Raw genomic sequence first — 21,542 nt, 5'->3', positions numbered from 1 at the left:
AGCTTATAAAATAATACTTCAATCAATATTTGGTCTTAAAAAATAGAGCTAGAGTAACATCAAGATTATTTTTATGGAATGATAGTCATATTTAGAACTATTAGCCTAGATTTTTTCCCATGTTATTCTAATGAAATTTTATGGTAGATTTTAGTGTGAGATTTTAAAATAGAATTGTAAAATAAATTAACTAAATACATGTTAATACTGAAAAGAAAAAAAAATCAATACCGAAAGATGAAAGTTCCAGTACTCAAATCAGCCCACACTTGTATCATCAGTGCTTTAGAGCCTAATGAAATCAAATGAATGCAGCCTTCTTCTATAAGTTTTTCCCCAGAATTCACACTCGCCACACTTTCTGATTTGTTTCCTTCTAAGGCAATAAGAAGATATTAGAAAATTATTTAATTAAAATAATTGGGAAACCAAATTTTAAATATAAAGTATTTTAAATCTTATGTCCTTACCATTCACCCATTTTAATCACCAAGAAAAGTAGCTCTGAAATTCTTAAATATTTTTTCTAAGCTAAATATACATAGTAAATTCTTGTCTTTCAACCAAAAGAAGTAAATCTTTTTAAGTCATCTGCAAATTTTAAATCATCTGGCATTCAGAAATGGGGTACCACTATATGACCTGAAGATTTACAAATTTATGCCCTGAACTTGTGGAGAGACCTCTGAAGGATTGTAGATATAATTTAAGAAATGAGATAAAATCTCAAATATCAAGTCTGAATTATTAGTACTAGACGACTACTAATTCTTGTCTATGACAGATCGCAATATCATCAATAAGAAAAAGAATATAGAGGGATAAAATGATATATATAATAGAGCCTTAAGGCTACAATTAGTGGGAGTAACCTAAGTGACGAGGCCACAAAGAAGAACAGGAGGAAAGAATAAGAAGAGAGCAGTGTCATAAAAACCTAGAGAGAAGAGTATCATGGAGAAGAAGGTGATAAATGTTTCAAAGGAAATGTAGATATCAAGAATGAAGAATAAGAAAAGGTCATTAGATTAAACTTAAGAGATAACTGGTGGGGCAGCTAGGTGGCGCAGTGGTTAAAGCACCGGCCCTGGAGTCAGGAGTACCTGGGTTCAAATCCGGTCTCAAACACTTAATAATTACCTAGCTGTGTGGCCTTGGGCAAGCCACTTAACCCCATTTGCCTTGCAAAACAAAACAAAATAAAAACCTAATAATAATAAAGAGATAACTGGTAATTTGGGAGAGAGAAGTTTAAATGATAAGATTAGAAGTCAGACAGAATTTTGAAGAGAGTGAGAGAATTAGACATCAAATGTAGATGGCCGTTTCAAGTTTAGCCTCTAAAAAGAAGGAAAGATATAACAGTTACTAGTGGGGATGGATTAAGTAAGAGTTTTAAGTGGGAGTAAGAGGGTAATGATGACATGATTGTATCTATGGGCAAAAGGGAAGCAGTCAGCAAACAGGGAAAGTCTGAAGTGAGAGAGTGGGGATGATATAAAGTAATACCTGCTAGAAAAAATGGGACAGAATGGCAGTGGGGCATATTGAGGGAAGAGAAAGATCATCTCTTTGTGTGAGACAAGAGTAAAGGAAGACATAATGGAAGAAGATAAATGAGTGATGAGAAGGGTAGAAGAGAGAACATTCAGCAAATAGTCTTAAGAATGATGCAGGATTCTCCAGAAATGCTGAGATGTCTAAGGAAGAATGAAAACATCTGGAATAGTTGCTGAAGTAAGAGCTGCACTGAGCTGATAGTGAGGTGTAAGGAACTAGGGATGCTTATCCCAGAGAAAACTGTAGTGGGAAATAATGGCTAAATAGCTGAAAAGCTATTATGTGCAAAAGGAATGAACTTGTTTTGGTTAAGACCAAGAAAGCAAAACAAGAAGCTGCAGAGACAGACTTAGGCTTAACATGTTTTTTTTTTTTTAAAGTAAAAGCAAACAAAACCCCCTCTTCTAACAATTTAGACAATCTAGCAGGGGGACAGACTATCTGAGAAGGCTGTATATTCCTTATAATTAGAGATCTTCAACAGAGGCTGGATTGTCAAGAGATACTGTGGAGGGGATTTCTGTCCTAGAAATGATTTTTAACAAGGAAGCCACCTGATTCTATAGTTAAGACAAAATAAGAGCAAGTGTTTTCAAGGATTTATCCATCCTTTATCCCCATCTACTTTTTTTTCTTTTCCTGCACCATTCCCACAAAGATTATAATTAGATCAGTCATTCAGTCAGTCTTGGGACTAAGTAAAAAATGGGGCAATAGGGAAGGTTAAGGGCAGCAAAAGGACAAAAAGTGGGTGGGGGAGATGAATATGGGAATATCACGAAGTAGCTACAGGAAGGAAAAAATAATCCTTAAGGTTATTTAGCAAGATAATGCATTATTAATATGTGTATTATGTTAGAGATTGCTTGTATAAGAAAAAATATTATATTAAGGAACAAGTTAACAGCGAAGGCAGAATGTTACATATTACTTTTCTAAAATTTTCAAAAATTTCTTCAGTATATAAGCCATGTGGTATTCATCTTATAAAAGAAATAAGCACAAAGAATTTCATACCTGTGTCATCAAGACTGTCATCTTGTATAAATGAAGATTTTTTTCTTTTCTTTATCTTCTTTCCTTTTTCTAAGCTATGTTCTGCTTCATGAATACTTTCCATATTAAACCACAATGAAATACTGAAACCTTCTGACATATGTGGCCAACAATTTTGTCCAACTAAAGGCAAGTGGATTGGAGCTACATGCCAAGATGAAAGAAGCTGATGGGGGAAAATCTCACTTTCAGCTTCTTTCTTACTTTGGGAAAATTTTGCCCTTCTTAGCAACCCAACAGCCTTAATATTGAGAATACTACCATATTTTTGTAAAAAGGAGCTGCTACTAAAATTTGGTATATGAAGTAAAGGGAAGTTTAGATATTGTATTGGACTCATATTAATATCAGCCTCAATAATTTTCAGGATACCCATAAGAAGAATTTCCTAGAGAAAAAAGAAACGAGAATTTATAATCAAACTGATATTACCAAATGCATAAAAATTCCTTAGAAACAAAATTTAAAACTAAAGAAATAAAAGCAAGCATGTAAATCAGAATTCTTACTGATTGTCTATTCATTATGTAATTAAAATTTTTATTTCATATGATATATACAACACATGATTTTATTTTTCAGATATAATTATAATTAATTTTTAAAAGAGAAACTGATTATAAATGACATAATTCCAGAACTTTTTGATAGACCTTCTTAAGAATTCAAATGAAAATGTATAATACAAAGAAATATTTCTGGTAGAGAAATGTAGGTAAGTTCATACTGTATTAACATATTCTAATACACATACTTTTCAATTTATTTCACACCTTTTGAGTTTTCTAACCACATAGATTTTAATATATCTATGTTCATCATAAATGGGATCACTATATTCAGACCTGAGGCACTAGATTTGAACTCCCAAATGCAAGTTTCAATAACTGCATCTCAAGTGGAAGTTTTGAGCTTTCACTATAACATGTGAAATCTAACTTAATACAAAATAAATGCCATCTATAAAAGAGGGGAAAATTTTCTGACAAACATATGTACACTTATAAAAAAGCATTATTCAAAATTATTCAATATTGAACTCTTCACCTAAAGAGCTACATCCCCTTGAAGCCAACCTTACCTACACCTAAGTCAAATATAATGTAACTTTTGGTTAACACTATAAATAAATCTCTCCTTGGATGGGAATTCAGGGAAGCTTGGAGGGATTTGCATGAAAGGGTGCTGAGTGAGATGAGTACAACCAGAAAACATTGTACACTCTAACAGCAACAATGGGGGTGATGATCAACCTTTGATGGACTTGCTCATTCCACCAGTGCAACAATCAGGGACAATTTGAGACTGTCTGCAATGGAGAATACCATCTGTATTCAGAGAAACAACTGTGGAGTTTGAACAAAGATCAAGGACTATTACTTTTAATTTAGGAAAAACTCCTGCTATTTTATTGTCTGATCTTGCTATCTCTGATACTTTATGTTTCTTCCTTAAGGATATGATTTCTCTCTCATCACATTCAATTTAGATCAATGTATACCATGGAAACAATGTAAAGACTGGCAAACTGCCTTCTGTGGGGGTGGGGGGAGGGAAGTAAGATTAGGGAAAAAGTTGTAAAACTCAAATAAATAAAATCTTTATAAAAAAACAAAAAAAAATTAAAAAATTAAAAAAATAAATTCCTCCTTTAGGTAACATTAAATATATAGGTGATTTCTCCTGGGAAGGAGAAAATAAAATAAGGTAGAACCATATATAATAACGTACCAGAATTTGCACTGTAAGGCTCAAGCATGGCTATAGTAACTTTTTTATCTTTGAATTTCTAATGGCTAGCACAGTATGCTATCACTCTATAAATATTTATAGTTGATGATAATAAATGCACTGAGGAAAAGTGATAAGCACACTTAATGGATACATAGTCAATTCATGATTATGTATAAAGTAAAAAGAAGTAATGATCTAAATAATCTTAAACATGTCTAATTCAAAATTATATTTAGTTACAGAATTTACTATATTTTAAAACTCATTTAATAACTCAATAATCCAAATTTTTATTTGGGTTATGATCTTCTTTTGGCTGACATTAGTTTATAGTTCTTGAACATAAACTTGTGGTAGGTAGGAGGAAAATTATGTCTATAGTATGACTATGTAAGAGAAAAAGTTACAATGGTATGATGTAATCCAGACATGTTTATCAAAATTCAATGTACAATAACAACTGAATATAAAGGTATGGATGACTGATATTAAAAACATTCTGGTAAATGGCCATAAGTCATTTTATAATTATAGCATATTTACTGTAGAAGGCGATTTCTCCAGAAATATTCTCAATAGAAGGGTTAGCTCTTCTGAACATGTTCTTGAACTCATCAGAGACACCAAGAGATCCATCAGTACTACTTGGCATGCTAAGTTAGTTTTAAAAAAAAAGAGAAAAAGTCACCACTAAATTACAAGTTTCATACAAGTAATTTTATTAAAAGAGTTCAAGTATCCATCACTGTGATAATGTGCATAGATCATAATTTTCTAAATTCATAAATTTGTTAAAGAAATAAATAGGTATCTTAGAGAATTCAACTAGCACATTTTTAAGGAATATCAGCACCAAATAAATACCAAAGATATTTTTAAAAATACAAATGAATATGACATTTAATAAATGCAACTTAAAGTTAACAATAATTTTAATTGTATAAAATACTCTGCTCCCTTAGAACCTCACAAATATTTAGCTCATAACTATCATTTTTAAGAAAATATATTTTCAAATTAAATATTTTAAAAAACTATTGTCATTACTACTGAACAAAACTTATTTATGCTTTTAAAATATTATACTATAAATAGATGAAAATAAACACAAAATTACAATGCTCTGATGGGTATATAGATACACCTATGCATTTATACAAATGCATACAGAGAGAGAGAGAGAGAGAGAGAGAGAGAAAGAGAGAGAGAGAGAGAAAGAGAGAGAGAGAGATACCTCAATGTATTTATGTATTTGTATGTATGTATATATGTAGAGTCTCAGTGCTTACTTAGAGCACTGGACCTGAGGTTAGGAAAACTGGACAAGTCACTTAACCTCCATTTGAAAACTACTCCAGTATCTTTGCCAAGAAAATTTTATGGGCAGTATGTTCATGGGTCAGAAAGTTGGACATAACTGAACAACCACAATGTATGTATGTATGGTTTATACATACATAATTTTTAACACATGCATATACATATGCTATGCACATGTGTTTGTGTGTATGTGTGTCAGTTAAAGCTTAGGGGTATGCAGACATACAAGTTTATGTATATGTATATAAGTATAGGAGGATGTAAAAAGTGTTATTATGTAAAGAACATTAGATCAAGAGTCAGGAAACACGTATTCTAGTAGTATTTGTTACTACCTAACATTCATTTTCTCCTTTATAAAAAGGGGGAAGATCTCAAAGATAGTTTTCCAGATCTGCTCTCTTTGAACAAATACTGCTACACATAGCTCCACAAATTTAAGAGGAACTAGTCAATTTTTAACATCAAAACAATGAATATTTAAAATGTGCCTAATCTATGCAAAATACTGTGCTAATTTCTCAGAGGATTATAAAATAGTATATGACATGGTACATACCATAAAGGAGCTTACAATCTAATTAAGTAAAGAAAAAGCAAACCCAAGAAAATAAAGTAAGATTCAAGTAATAGATTATCATAATAAAAGAAACTGTGCAAGGCAATATATAATTAACTGACAAATAGTTACAACACTAAACATAATGAATGGTCTAGGAAATTAGAAAAGATACTTCATGCTGGTGTAGTCAAGGCAAGGATGATGACAAATATTTGCAATTTTAATTTTATTTATAAGGCTAGAAAAGCATTTGGCTAGAACAGGGACATTTTGAATACCAATGAGGGGAAGGTCATGATCATATAGAAGTAGGAGAGAATAAGAAGTATTCCATTAAATAAAAAACTGAGAGGATTTGTATATGTGTGTAATAGATGATAAATCTGGAAAGGTAGACTGGATCCAGAGTGTAATACACAGGTAAGAGTGTGTATTTTATTGTATAAGCCATCTGGATTCATTAAAGGCTGTTGGAACAGAGGGATGTTATGATCAAAGCAACGTCTGGAAGATTAATTAGAATGTGATATATAGATTTAAAAGATAAAAATTAGAATGATATAAGCTTTTAAACTTTAAAGTTTTTTTTTTGTAAGGCAAACGGGGTTAAATGGCTTGCCCAAGACCACACAACTAATTATTAAGTGTCTGAGACCAGATTTGAACCCAGGTACTCTCGACTCCAGGGCTGGTGCCTTATCCACTATGCCACCTAGCCGCCCCTAAACTTTATATTAGCCTTTTAAAAAGGCTAATATTATTATTAAAATCATCTGAGTGTGAAACAATAAGGGCATAAGTCCTAGTGGGGAAAATCTGGAAAAAGAAAGAATAGAAAGCAATGTGGCATACATAAGGACTATGTGACCCTAGACAAATCATTAGTCCCTCACAGACTCAGACAGCTAAGGTGAGAAGTTACATAAAAGGTGCTGCATTGGTCGAGGGAGTTTCAGTTATGGGAGTTTCTTACATCAATGAAATAACAGGTCTGGACCAAAAAAAAAAAAAAAAAAAAGGAATAGATCTGACATACTGGAAAAGAAGAATCACCAGGATTCATCAGGATTTTTATAACTTAATAAGTAAAGAGGTTAAAGTTAGAGGAAATTATCAAAATATCTGATCCTAGATGACAAAGTTTATAAGAAACCATAAAGTACAATTCATCATTAGAAGAGAAAAAATATTAGGAAAGAAAACAGTTCTATCAAATGAGATAAAGATTTCATTTTTAAAGGTATTTGTATTAGGTTTAATTTTTTTCAGGTAATATGTTTAGAATATAGAAACCCACCTTTGTTAGCAGAGGGTAAGGAAAACACAGAAGGAACTATTTTTCCCTCAGACACTGCCAATACATTCCAACACTTAACCTTTTTCAATGTGGAAAGAACAGTTACCTCTTGGTCCAATTTGGATGGTTAGAATGCATATATACAATTTAGGATAGATATTTAGATCTAGATAGAATGCGCATATATATATATATACACACACACACACATATATATATACATATACATTTAGGATCTAGATAGAATGCACATATACATATACATATACATATACATATACATATACATATACATATACATATACATATACATATACATATACATATACATTTAGGATAGATATTTAGATCTACCAGAGGGGACCTGCAGAAAACAAAACTATTTTCTTTGCTAGTATTATTCAACAGTACATACTGCTTTATACAAAGTAAAACAGAATCTGATTCTAAATTGATTAACTCTAAAGTAAAGTGTTTATCCCAATTAGTATACAAAATGTATGGAAAGCATACTGCATTTGATTTTGATGTGCTATCAAAATGATATATGAAAAATTCATGAACTACTATTATAGTAGTCAAAGGGTCTATTGCTTATTGAGTTTTTATATAATATAAATGCTGGGACAACAGTACATTTGCAAACAGAGAATTTAAGGAGAAGGATCATATTGTATATCATAGAGTGGGGAAGTTTACAGACTTCTGAAATTATGAGAATGTAAGGTCTCTGGGGATTGGAGCTAGTTCATTTTTATCTTTCTATTGATAGTACTTAGGACAATGTTCATTGCAGGTACTTAAGCAGTACATACTGCTTTATACAAAGTAAAACAGAATCTGATTCTAAATTGATTAACTCTAAAGTAAAGTGTTTATCCCAATTAGTATACAAAATGTATGGAAAGCATACTGCATTTGATTTTGATGTGCTATCAAAATGATATATGAAAAATTCATGAACTACTATTATAGTAGTCAAAGGGTCTATTGCTTATTGAGTTTTTATATAATATAAATGCTGGGACAACAGTACATTTGCAAACAGAATTTAAGGAGAAGGATCATATTGTATATCATAGAGTGGGGAAGTTTACAGACTTCTGAAATTATGAGAATGTAAGGTCTCTGGGGATTGGAGCTAGTTCATTTTTATCTTTCTATTGATAGTACTTAGGACAATGTTCATTGCAGGTACTTAACAAAAGTAACTGATTAAACAATATTATCTGAAAAGGTAATGTTGCTGTTCCAAAATTTATGCCTTCTACATCTTTATTTGAATGGAATAAAAAATTATGAAAATATAAAATTTTTCAAAAATTTTGTTAAGGCCTATTGAGGATATTTAAAAAACTGAAGGTGAATAAGATCTGAATTAACAAATTACTTGCAAGAGAATCTTAGAGATAGTAAAATACTATAATCTCATAGATCTGGATGTTCCCTCTAAAAACTCAGATCACCCTATGTAACTCCTGACCACAACCTCCTATAAATTCACCACAGGGATGTCACTCAACATGCTCAAGGCCTTCCTTGATTTCTCTTTATATTACAAGGAAAACTGAAGCAATCATACAAGCTGGTAACTATATTGGAATATCTTGGATAGACATCCTTAAACTCAGTCCCTGATGCAAGCCAGGGCCAGAAAGGGTTAAAGTTTGGGCAGGAAATAAGATGCTCAGTACAAAAGCAAGAAATGAGAAGTAAACATTATGGCTTAAATTAGTTCAAGAATGGGGATTTTATCAAGGACAATCCTAAGAGATCTGCTATGGACAATGCCATTCACATCTAGAGTAAAAACTATGTAGTCTGAATGTAGAGCATAGCATACTCTATTCATTTTCTTAAAAAAAATTCTTTTATATTTTTCCTTTCTCATGTTTTTCTTTTCCCTTAGTTCTAATTCCTCTTTCATAAAATGACTAAGATGAAAATATGCTGAGGATATTTGCCCTTCATCCTGAAAGAAGATCATGATATTGGGAGGGGTAGGGGGAATGGATGCATGGATAAATATACAAACTGGAATTGAGTGAGGGGGTGATATGCTAAGTCATTAGTTTCACTTTCTCCTCCGGAGTCATCTGAGTCCAGCAGCCAGATATGAATCAGGTCAACTGGAGATGACTCTGGATGTGAAGCAATCAGGGTTAAATGACTTGCCCAAGGTCACACAATTACTAAGTGTCAAATGTCTGAGGTCAGCTTCAAATTCCCATCCTGACTCCAAGGCCACCTAGATGGTAGAGTGGATAGAGAACTGGCCCTGAATATAGGAGGACAAGAGTTCAAATCTGGTCTGGTGACTCACTCAAATCCAGCTCATATGCTTGTCATGGAAATATGCTAAATATGATTGTACATGTACAACTTTTACTAGATTGTTTGCTACCATGGGAAAGGGGAAAGGAAAGAGAAGGGGGTAGAAAAATGTGAAACTCATAAATTTTCAAACAGATGAATGTTAAAAAAAACTACCTTTGCCTGTAATTAGAAAATTAATATAAAATTTCAATTAAAAAAGGAATATCTAGATAAGGGGGCGAACAATTTCTCATTTGCCATGGACAAAAGGAGAACAATAAATGTGAGGAACCTCACATTTGTGCTTTGAAAATATAAGGTACAGAGAGCAGATATGTGACAAGAATGGAAAAGTATACAGGCAGAAAAGTATCCATATTGTATAAGCAAGTAATTGTGGCATTTAGAGGTAGAGCTTGTTGTATTATAAACAATTTCTGAAGTTTCAACTATTGACCATTATTTTTTTTTCTTCAATTTTTGCAAGGCAAAGGGGTTAAGTGGCTTGCCCAAGGCCACACAGCTAGGCAATTATTAAGTGTCTGAGGCCGAATTTGAACTCAGGTCCTCCTGACTCCAGGACTGGTGCTTTATCTACTGCACCACCTATCTGCCCCATTCACCATTCTTAATCTAGAGGTGGACTAAGTCATTTCCAAGTGAGGAAGATTTCACCAGGGCAAGAATCTTAACCTGAAATAAACTATGTGACCAGGAGGTGACATCACTCACTACTGCCTTCATCTACCTCTGACTCAATGCCACACAAAGTAGGCTACTCACTCCACCCCGTGAATGATATCAATACCTTGAATACTGCTTGCCAGTGATGTCAAGATTTAAAAAAAAAATGAAAAATACAACTCCCTCCCTCAAGATTATCATGAAAACAGAATCATTTACAGAGAGATAGAAAATAAAATGGTCTTCAGTAAAACAGGATTCTACCTGCTTTACTCATAGAACTAAGAACAAAATCCAGATTTCCTAAATTTTAGTCTAAATGATTAGTCTAAATTGATCTAAAATGATTAATTCTGCCGCAAAAATACCTAGGAAAACAAAAAATGAAAAAAAGACAAAAAAAAAGAAAAGAAAAGACAAAAGCAAACTGTTAAATAAAAATTCCTTCAACTTTATGATTAAAAAAATCTATATGAAACTAATTCTTTTATTTTTATTAGGTTTACTATCATTTTCCCAGTAACCAAATTCTTGGGTTAATAGTTTACTCATCATTCCCTAATTCCCTTTAACTAGCTAGTTACAAAGTCCACTTAGAAGGATTTTTCCCTTTGAAATGCTTTGCAAATTTATTTCCTTCTCTACATTTCTAATGTCAAAACCCCTAATCCAGAGTCACCACGTCACACCATAAGAGTCTCCTAAGTTGGCTTCCCTGATTCCAGGCTCTTCTCACCCAAGGTATCTTATATAATCATTAAACACTATTCTCATCATAAAAGATCATTCTAAAACTTTGATAGTTTTTTTCCTTTCATATCAACCTTGAATCTTCCTATTATTTATCAAAATTGTTTATAATCTTGTCCCACCCTGTTTATACAATCTTATTTCTATTATTTAGTTTCATCCTTTAGTTATTCTTATCATACTAACTTCATGTTTTAGTTTATATTGTTCCACTCACCTGAAATGCCTTTCCTATTTCCTAATATAAATGTTACCATTTTTCAAAGATTATTTTTAGGTCATGAAGCACTACAAGCATTATTAGCTCTAACTGTTCTTCCTTTCATCAACCCATATAATATTTACATATGGAAGAAATCCCAGAAGTTATCTGATGAAGTATACTTTGAACTGCTTTTTATACTGTCTACAGTTTCTACCAAATAATTTAGTACTATATTATATACTATTTAAATTTTTCAATACTGTTCTTTGCATTAGTGCTGCATCACTAACTAAACTCTAAGAATTTTATGGAAAAGCCCTGTGTCTCCTACCAAAGTGCCCAGGTATAGTGCTGACCATGAAGCAGACAAATGACACTACTTGACTACCTCTGTTATCACATTAATCCAGTGCTATATTGTAGTTATTATATGTCAGGATAAGATGAACATTATTTATGAAAATGAAGATCAAACTTACCTTGTGTACTAGATCCATTCTGTGTAAAAATTTTTAGGAACCCTCCTATGAGATTTTTAACAATTTCCTGTGAATTAAAACATGAAAAATTTTTAAATGAAAAAAAACTGCTATCAATGCAGAGATTTATAAAAAAATACTAAACAATTATGATGCTTTACTGAGTTAACTGACATTTTGGTTACAAACAAATATGTAAATAGAATAATAATTGTATAGTAGTCTTTGTAATTTGTTTCCTACATAAACATGGTATTTAATATCACTTGACAAAAGTCAAGTTGACAAGTATATTTCAATCACCTCCTTATGTGCCAGGAACTGAGTTGAATGCTGGGGATAAAACAAATCAAAGGCAAAAACCAATCCTTGCTTTAAGGAAAGTCATAGTCTAATGGGATGACATGTAAAAACAAGACATAGACATGATAAATTAGAATTAATATCAAAGGAAAAGCATTAAATTTAAGGGAACTAAGAAAAGTGTTTTGCAGAAGGAGAAATTTTTACAAGGATTTAAAGTAATCCAGGGAAGTCAAGAGGTAGTGATGAAGAGGGAGAGAATTCCAAGCATGGGGGATATCTAAAAACAATGAACAGGCCTGTTTTGTTTGAATAGCAGCAGGAAGGCCAGCGTAACTAAATAACTGAGGAGGAGTAAGAGTTAAAAAGACTAGAAAAGTAGCAGGAGGTCAGGTAATGAAGTGCTTTGATGCAAAACAGAGAATTTTTATTATTTTACATGTAGACAAAAAGGGAAATGATAAAGAGCCATATGAGTTTATTCACTATGGAGAAACATGGTCAGATCTGCACTCTAGGGAAGTCTATCTGACAGCTGAATAAAGTGGAGAAAGAACTGAGGCAGGGAGACTAACCTGGTTAGGTGTGATTTGACAGTGTCAGAGAAGAGGAGGGAAGAATATGCAAGAGATGTTAATACAAAGAAACAACAGGACTTGTTAAATGATTGGATATTGGAGAGCATGTGTGTGTGTGTGAGAGAGAGTAAAGAGTCAAGGATGATATCAAGGCTACAAGCTTAGGTGGCTTCATTTGGAGGATGATGGTGCTCTTCAAAGTAAAAAAAAAACGAGGCAGCAAGAGAAGAACTTGGGGGAAAGATGAGTTCAGTTTTTGACATGTGGGGTTTTGTCTTTGGGACAATCATTCTGAGATTTCCAATAGGCAGCTGGAGACATGATTAAATTGTATATTTAAATTGAATATTTTAGAGTCAATCATAAAAAAAGTCAACATGATTGTCAGATTTACTAAGTAGCAGCAAAAATTGTTAATAACTTCCCTTGCTAAGTAGCAAGTAGAATAGCTAAAATCTGCATAGGGGAAAGCAATGAAGAATTCTGGTATTCAGACAAAATAATATTATTCCTCCAATTTCCTCTGAAAAAAAAAAACAAAACAACAGCAAATACAAGGACATTGGGTGCTACAATATTAAAAATTACAGGGGTAGCTAAGTGGTGCAGTGGATAGAGCACCAGCCCTGGAGTTAGGAAGACCTGAGTTCAAATCTGCCCTCAGACACTTAAGAAACTGCCTAGCTGTGTGACCTTAGGCAAGTCACTTGACCTACTGCCTTAAATAATTTTTTTTTAAAAAATTTACAACGAAGGTGCTAATCTGACACAATAGAGGGATTTTCTTCACTAGGCATTTCCTAAATCAATTAATTTTTTGGTCTATCAGGGAAATACAAATCCAGAAATTTTGATCTAAATTTGCCAAAATATTTAATTATTGGTTACTATTTTAAGTAGTGGTCACTATTTTAAGATTTATTTATAATAAATATGTATGCATGGTATAATAGGGAAAAAGTATAGTTCCTCAGTATAGACTCAGAGTTCTGACATTAATATTTACAAACTAAGGAACTCGAGTCAGGAGTATCTGGGTTCACATCCAACCTCAGACACTTAATAATTATCTAGCCGTGTGGCCTTGGGCAAGCCACTTAACCCCATTGCCTTGAAATATCTAAAAACAAAACAAAAACAAACTAAGGAACTCTGATTATGTCACCTTTAGAATGGTTTAATAACATTTGAATGATGATGATAATAATCATTTATATAGCACCTACTATGTGGCAGGCATTGCACATGGTGCTTTACAAATATTGTCTCATGAAAACCTCACAACTCTGGGATTTAAATACTATTATTATCTCCATTTTACAGTTGAGCAAATCAGAATCAAACAGAAGTTAAGTAATTTGCCACATAGAAAGTGACTGAGGCTGCATTTGAACTCAGGTTTTCTAACTCCAGGCCAAGTATTCTTTCTATTGTACAACCAAACAACCTCTCTCATTCCCTGCAAAATGATGACAATGTCAGTGCCACATAGGATCGTTGTGAAATGAGATAACATGTAAAACACTCTGCAAACTTTAAAGTGCTATTTAATATTAGCTATTATTATAATTAGACTATTAACAAAAAAGGGAAATGAAATTATTAATATGATTAATATTTATTTCATATTAACCATACTAAAATTTTACCTTTTGCATGAGTAAAGTTATATTTTTTTCCTTCTGATTGATGATTTTCAAAAAATTCTCAAAGACATGGCCAAGTACATCAAGTTTGACTTTACTGGCTGAAAGCAAATTTAACTCTAGTATACAAATCTCAGGATATATTAATTCTCCTCGTGCAAGGTTTTCAATCACATCACTTAAATAACTTGAAGGACTGATGTATCCTGTTTCAGTCTTTATGTCTTCTAAAATTAAAAAAAAACTGGTTAAGTTTCATGTATAACAAATATAATTCTAATATTGACTATCATTTTGAAATGACTAGTAACATTAATAACAGCACTTCTGGTGTTTACTAATTTTCCTTCTAGGTGATTGTTTGCTAAAATATGATAACTACACAATAAAGAAACGATATATTTATTTGTTGAGTTTTAAAAAAATATCTAATCAAATTGAAGGAATAAAAAGTATTCCAATCTTTGGACAATGACAGATGGTCCCACAAAACAAAATTCTTATAAATTCTTACGATTTGCTTAAAGTATCACTTATCTCTATGTAATAAGAAACACAGTAATTCTATTGACAAGTTCACAAAAGAAATCAAATAGTCTAAATTACAGAACCCCCCTTAGGCAGAAGATTTCAGCCCATCTCTGAAAGGCAATCACTTTATTATCTTTTTTTTTTTAAAAAAATAGAAATACTTTAAAGTAGACAATAAAGAAGAATTAACATTTGTAAAATTATTTCAATGGCTTATATTTTTTCAACCAATTAGCAATACCTCAAAAAAAGTTTATATTTGTAAGACAAATTACTTCAATGACTGTAAGATTTTTTTTCCAACCTTGACTATTAACAGTACCTCAAACAGCTTGTGAAAAGTCTAGTTTACCTACCCTTAACTGAAAGCCAGTGCAGGATAGTATAAAGGAAGGTGATTTTGTAATCAAGATCAGGGTTCATATTGGGTCTCAGACGTACAATGGATGTGACTCCTAGGCCTAATTCACTTAACCTCACAGTGCCTCTTGGTAACTTGCTGCTTTAGTAGAGGAAATGTCCTCACTTGGGAATTCCCAAACCAAAGGTGACACAAGTCAAGATAAAAATGTGTTTTTGGTTTTGTTTTTGGCCTATAACTCCTCTACCTCTTGACATCACTATTTCTGTCACTAGTTTAGGGACACTACCTTTCATACAGTATCCTATGTTTGAAATCTTGGGTATTTTTCACTTTCCTTACTCCTTAATTTTCGTTATTGAATTCCTAAAACTTATTCATCTGACTTTAGCAGAATCTTTTGTGGGTCTATCCTCTCTTTATTCTCACTGATATATATGAGCACCAAATATTTGTTAAATACTTATTGTGTTAAAAGAACTAGACAAGGTGCTGGGGAAGATAATTCAAGATCTCTGACTTCAAAAAGCTTACATTCGAGATTGAAGATGCACTTTTAATACAGATAACTATGAACACATAATATTATATTAAGCACATTAAAAAACAGTACTATGTGAAACCCAAGAGGCGAAGTCATTACCAGCCAAGGACATCAGGAAAGAGAATTTGAGTCCGACTGTAAAGGACAGAAATTCAAATGGCACAGAGAAGCATTCCTCTCTAGACTGTATTCCTGACTCCACTATACTTTCTTTACAGTACACTCAGAAAACAATTTTTTTTTCCCAAAGTTCACTCCACCTCTAGATTTCACACGTTGGAAATATCTTCTAACCCTCTGACATCTCCCGCTAATTGACTGGTTCCTCCCAGAATGTCCATTTTAAGGAGGATGCCCAGGACCATTTTCATTCTTCACTATGAAGTCCTTCTGAATTACCACAACATTCTTTCCAATAAAGAGGAGCACCTTATTGTCTTTCCTTCTCATCCCGTCCCCACTTTCCAGTTTCCTTTTTTGGGCTCCCCCCACCCCCTATCCATTAGAATGTAAACTCTTTGAGGGCAAGTCCTATCTTTCTGAAGGTATTCGGAGCACTCAGTAGACAATTGGTTGGTGTTTGTCCTTTGTTCTCAAAGAGGACTAAAATCATCACTATGTTCAAGTCAAGTTTTACAATGTGATTGTTCAGATCAATAGGAACTCAGTATGCTCTACCATAGGTTGGACACAAAATTCTAGGGCAGCTAGGTGGCACAGTGGATAGAGCACTGACCTTGAAGTCAGGAGGACAGGAGTTCAAACCTGATATCGGCCACTTGACTCTTTACTAGCTGTGTGATCTTAGACAAGTCACTTAACCCAAACTGCCTCATATCTAGGGCCATCTCCAGTCTCTTGATTCATATCTGGCCAGGGGACCCAGATGATTCCAGAGGAGAAAGTGGTGACTTAGCACAGCTCCCCTCACTCAAATCCAATACTTGTGCTTGTCATGGCAATACCTCCCAGATGTCCTGGTCTTCTTTGAAAATAAAGGACACATATGGAAAAATAGGCCATGTGAAGATTTGGAGTAGATTCACTAAATTTTCACCTACAATTATGCTTTATTCATGAGGCACAGTACCTTCTCTGGTGAGCTAGCATGCCATGCTGGGTGGTCCTGTGCCCGTGTCTCCCATGTCAGACAAGGTAGACAACAAATGCTTGTAGACAGAGGAAAGAACAACACAAAACAAACACGAACTCAAAGCAATGTGGGGAAAATAAAACTCAAAGTAAAATGTGGGGAAAAGGCAATATGCATTTTTAGAATCATAGAAAGTAGAGTGAAGCTAAGGAGACAAGGCTGGAAATGTAGAAGCCTGCCAGATCATCAAGGGAGGGCTCTGGATACCAGGAAGAAGAGCACGTACTTTACTCAGTAAGAAACTGAGAATTACTGAAGATTTCTGAGCAAAGGTCCACATGTAAGAAAGAGCAGCTGGGAAGTAATAGTAAGGAAAGATTAGAAGAGTTAAGCTGGGAAGCCATTATGAGTCTATTTCAATAGACTAGGTAAAGAGGCTTTTATGAAGGAGGTTTCAGAGAGATGGGAATAAATGCAAGCAATGCTTCAAAGAGGAGATTTATAGTATTTTGCCACATTAAATATTAAGAATCAAGGTAGAGGGGTGGCTAGGTGGTGCAGTGGATAAAGCACTGGCCTTGGAGTCAGGAGTACCTAAGTTCAAATCCAACCTCAGACACTTAATAATTACCTAGCTGTGTGGCCTTGGGCAAGCCGCTTAACCCCATTGCCTTGCAAAAACTTAAAAAAAAAAAAGAATCAAGGTAGAGGAAAAAGACAAAGCTCACAAAGACAACCCTGTTTTCAATATGTGGTTAGATATTCATGTGAAGATACTCTGTGGGCCATGGGGGACGTGCAACACATAAAGTCCTCTACCTCTACCTACTCCTGGGGAGTTCTGAGGACCCAACCCAGCTGAGTGTTAAGTCTCTACAAACTTAGCTCAATTAGCTCAGTATAATTACTGGCTGGCTCTATCACCAAACTATGCTCAGCTTTGTCTCTAAATCATCTCTTCAGCTGCCTGCTACAAAATAGGTTCTGAGGCCTCCTGCTCTGCAACTTTCACCTGTCCACAAAAGGCTCCCTTCTTTGTCAACACTACTCTCCTAAGTGTGCTGTCTTTTCCTATTAGAACTCCTTGAGAGAAGAGACTATTTTAAAAATATTTATATTTCTAGTGCTTAATAAAGGATCATGCACATAAATGAGCAAAATGCTTTTTCAATCATTCATTTGGGAGTCATCTGAATAGAGTACAGAAAGACGAAAGAGAAAGAAATCTGGGGAACATTCACATTAGATTTGAGAGGGTGAAGATCAACCAAAAGAATCAGAGAAGAACAAGGAGAATATTAGGTCTCTGAAAGGAAGATAAAAGAAAATGAGAAGTTAACTATGAGAAGGTAACAAAAGGTGTCAAAAGTGGAAGGGAGATTAAGAATAAGGTAATAATAAGATATGAATAAGGGGGCAGCTAGGTGGTGCAGTGGATAGAGCACCAACCCTGGAGTCAGGAGGACCTGAGTTCAAATCCAGCCTCAGACATTTGATAATTATCTAGCTGTGTGGCCTTGGGCAAGTCACTCAACCCCATTGCCTTGCAAAAAAAAAGATATGAATAAGGCACTGGTCGAGCAATAGCAGATTTCAAATTATAAAACTGTAATCCTCAGAAAAATTTGGTAGTTTAAAATAATCATATTGATCAGTGGAATACATTAAGGAAACAAGACTCCCTCCAATAGAGGAGAATGGCTGAACAAACTGGTATATGCATGTGACAGAACACTATTGTTCTATAAGAAATCATGAAGGATGGGATTTCAGAAATGCCTGGAAAGACTTGCATGAACTGATGCTGAGTGAAATGAGCAGAACCAGAAGAACACTGTAAACTGGGCATAGTAATAAAATGTTCAGTAAACTCAAGGATACTAACTCTTGGAATATGGACTCCTGATCTTATTTAAAAAAAAATCTTCTGGGAAAATTGGAAAGCAATCTGGCAGAAATAAGTTTTAAATTAATATCTTATTCCAAATGATACTAACTCCAAAGTACATAAAACTTAAATAGAAAAGGTGATATAAAAAATTAGAAATCAAAGGAAAAATCTTTTCAAACTATGGTTATACAGTGGATCCTATCCTAAAGAATTATCACAAACATATAAAAATGAGTCATTCTTTAATATAAAAGGTCAGAGAACATGAACAGACTTCTCAATGAAGAAATACGAGCTAAGATTAACAATAGAAAAAATCTTCAAAGTCACTAAAGAGAAATGCAAGTTAAAATAACTGAGTCTACATTTCATTCCCATCAAATTGGCAAAGATGACAAAAGAAAACAGTTAATTGCTAAAAGGGTTATGGGGGGATAGGCATGCTAGCATGCTGCTGGTGGAACTATGAATTAAATTAACCCATTCTCGGTGGAACTGAGTTAGATAAACCATTAGCTAGATGGCGCAGTGGATAGAGCACCAGCCCTGGAGTCAGGAGGACCTGCATTCAAATCCAGCCTCAGACACTTAATAATTACCTAGCTATGTGACCTTGGGCTAGTCACTCAACCCCACTGCCTTGTAAAAACCAAAAACAAAACAAGAATATACCTCTCATTAAAGTCAAAGAAAGAGGGTTTTAAAACACTGATATTACAAGATATGTATGACAGGTATAGCAGCACTTTTTACAGTAGCAAAGTACAGAAGATAAAATAGGTAACTATCAATTCAGGAATGACTGAACTTGTGGTTAAATGTGAACAATTACATATAAATATTTAATTTAATGTGCATAAGAAATAATGAAAGGGATGGACTCAGAGAAAATATGAAAAGACTGGTATGAACTAATGAGGATGAGATGTCAATCAATGGAAAGGCAACTCTCAAACAAAGAAATCAAAGTTTTTTATAATCACAAGAAAAACTGCTCTAAATCATTAAAGATGAGAGAAATGCAAATTAAAATATTATTATTTTAATTTAAAATATTTTAAAATATTAAATATTAAATAATAAAAATATTTTTAAATTTAAAATATTATTATTTTAATTTAAAAACATTATTATTTTAATTTAAAATATTATTATTTTAATATTATTATTTTAAACTACCACACCTATCAGAGTGGCCAATATGACAATAAAGGAAAATGATCAATATTGGAGGGGATGTGGGAAAACTAGAACGCTAATGTATTATTTGTGGAGCTGTGAACTAATTCAACCTTTCTGAAGAACAATTTGGAATTATGCCCAAAGGACAATAAAAGTGTACATATCCTCTGATGCAGCAATACCACTACTGGATTTATATCCTAAAGAGTTCATGAAAAAGACTAAAAATCACACATGTACAAAAATATTCATAGCAGCTCTTGTGGCAAAGAACTGGAAATAGAGAGGATGCCTACCAATTGGAGAATGGCTGAACAAACTGTGGTATATACATGTGATAGAACACTATTGTTGTATAAGAAATCACGTAGGATGGGATTTCAGAAATGCCTGGAAAGACTTGCATGAACTGATGTTGAGTGAAATGAGCAGAACCAGAAGAACACTGTAAACATTAACAGCAACAATGGGTGATGATCAACCATGAAGGACTTATTCATTTCAGCAGCACCATAATCAAAGACAATTTTAAGAGACTTGTGATGGAAAATATCATCCATATTCAGAGAAGGAATTGTGGTGTTTAAATGAAGGCTAAAGCTTACTACCTTCAATTTTTAGAAGTTATCTTAGAAGTTGTCTAATGTATTATGCCATTTTTTTTCTCTCCAATGTTTTCTTTCTTCCATTTGGATTTGATTCTTCTCTCACAATGTGATCAATATGGATCTATGTTTAACATGGTTATAAATGTAGAGCCTATATCAGATTGCTTTCTGTCAGGGGGCAGGGGGGAGGGAAATGAAGGAGGGAGAAAATTGTAAAACTTAAAATCTTGCCCAAAAAAGGATTGGTAAAAAGTACTGTTGCATGTGATTGGGAAAACAAATAAATAAAATATTTTAAAAAAGATTAGTTGATCCAGGACAACAATTTATATAACAATAACAAGAAATGGAACAATTCTGAATGATTTCAAATCATTGGATGAAAACAGCAGCCCATCATGACTTCAAAAGATGGGTGATAAAATGTGCTGTCCATTTGGCAGAAAGATGATGAACTAGTATTCCAGGCATGGGTAAGAGCCAATGAAAATCCTTGGAGTCAGAATATGAAGGGTCTTGAGTAATGAATGGCAAAAACTTACTGTTTTCTGGATCACAGATTCTATGAAGGGGAAATTTGATATAAGAAGACTAGAAGGATGAGGCAGAAGAGAGAAACACATTAAAAATATGTTTCAAAGATAAAATCAACAGGCCTTGGAAACAGATTAGATATAGAGGTGAGAGAGAGAATAGGGAATTAAAGATATCTAGGTTATGAGTTTAGGGTGATTGGGAACATGATGGTACCCACTATAGTAACAGGGAAGTTAGGAAGAATTTAGGAAGAAAGATAGTGAGCTCAGTTTTAGATATGTAGAGTTTAAGATGTGTCTTGGTTT

At 33.5% G+C, this 21,542-nt stretch overlaps 1 protein-coding gene across 1 annotated transcript in view; it reads right to left on the bottom strand.

The window, feature by feature from the left end:
• LYST (lysosomal trafficking regulator) overlaps positions 1-21,542 on the bottom strand; it is a 190,352-nt gene that overhangs the window by 134,825 nt on the left and 33,985 nt on the right. Inside the window, exons 8-12 of the mRNA XM_074222963.1 lie at positions 14,494-14,717; positions 11,964-12,030; positions 4,894-5,003; positions 2,578-3,004; positions 232-376 (exon numbers count right to left, since the gene is read on the bottom strand). Of these exons, the coding sequence (XP_074079064.1) occupies positions 232-376; positions 2,578-3,004; positions 4,894-5,003; positions 11,964-12,030; positions 14,494-14,717 (973 nt within the window). The remainder of the gene's footprint in view (positions 1-231; positions 377-2,577; positions 3,005-4,893; positions 5,004-11,963; positions 12,031-14,493; positions 14,718-21,542) is intronic.

The sequence above is a fragment of the Macrotis lagotis genome, chromosome 2, assembly GCF_037893015.1.
Source record: "Macrotis lagotis isolate mMagLag1 chromosome 2, bilby.v1.9.chrom.fasta, whole genome shotgun sequence".
NCBI lineage: Eukaryota > Metazoa > Chordata > Mammalia > Peramelemorphia > Peramelidae > Macrotis > Macrotis lagotis.
Note: the sequence above shows the minus strand (reverse complement) of the source record. Positions and strands in the feature narration are given on the sequence as shown.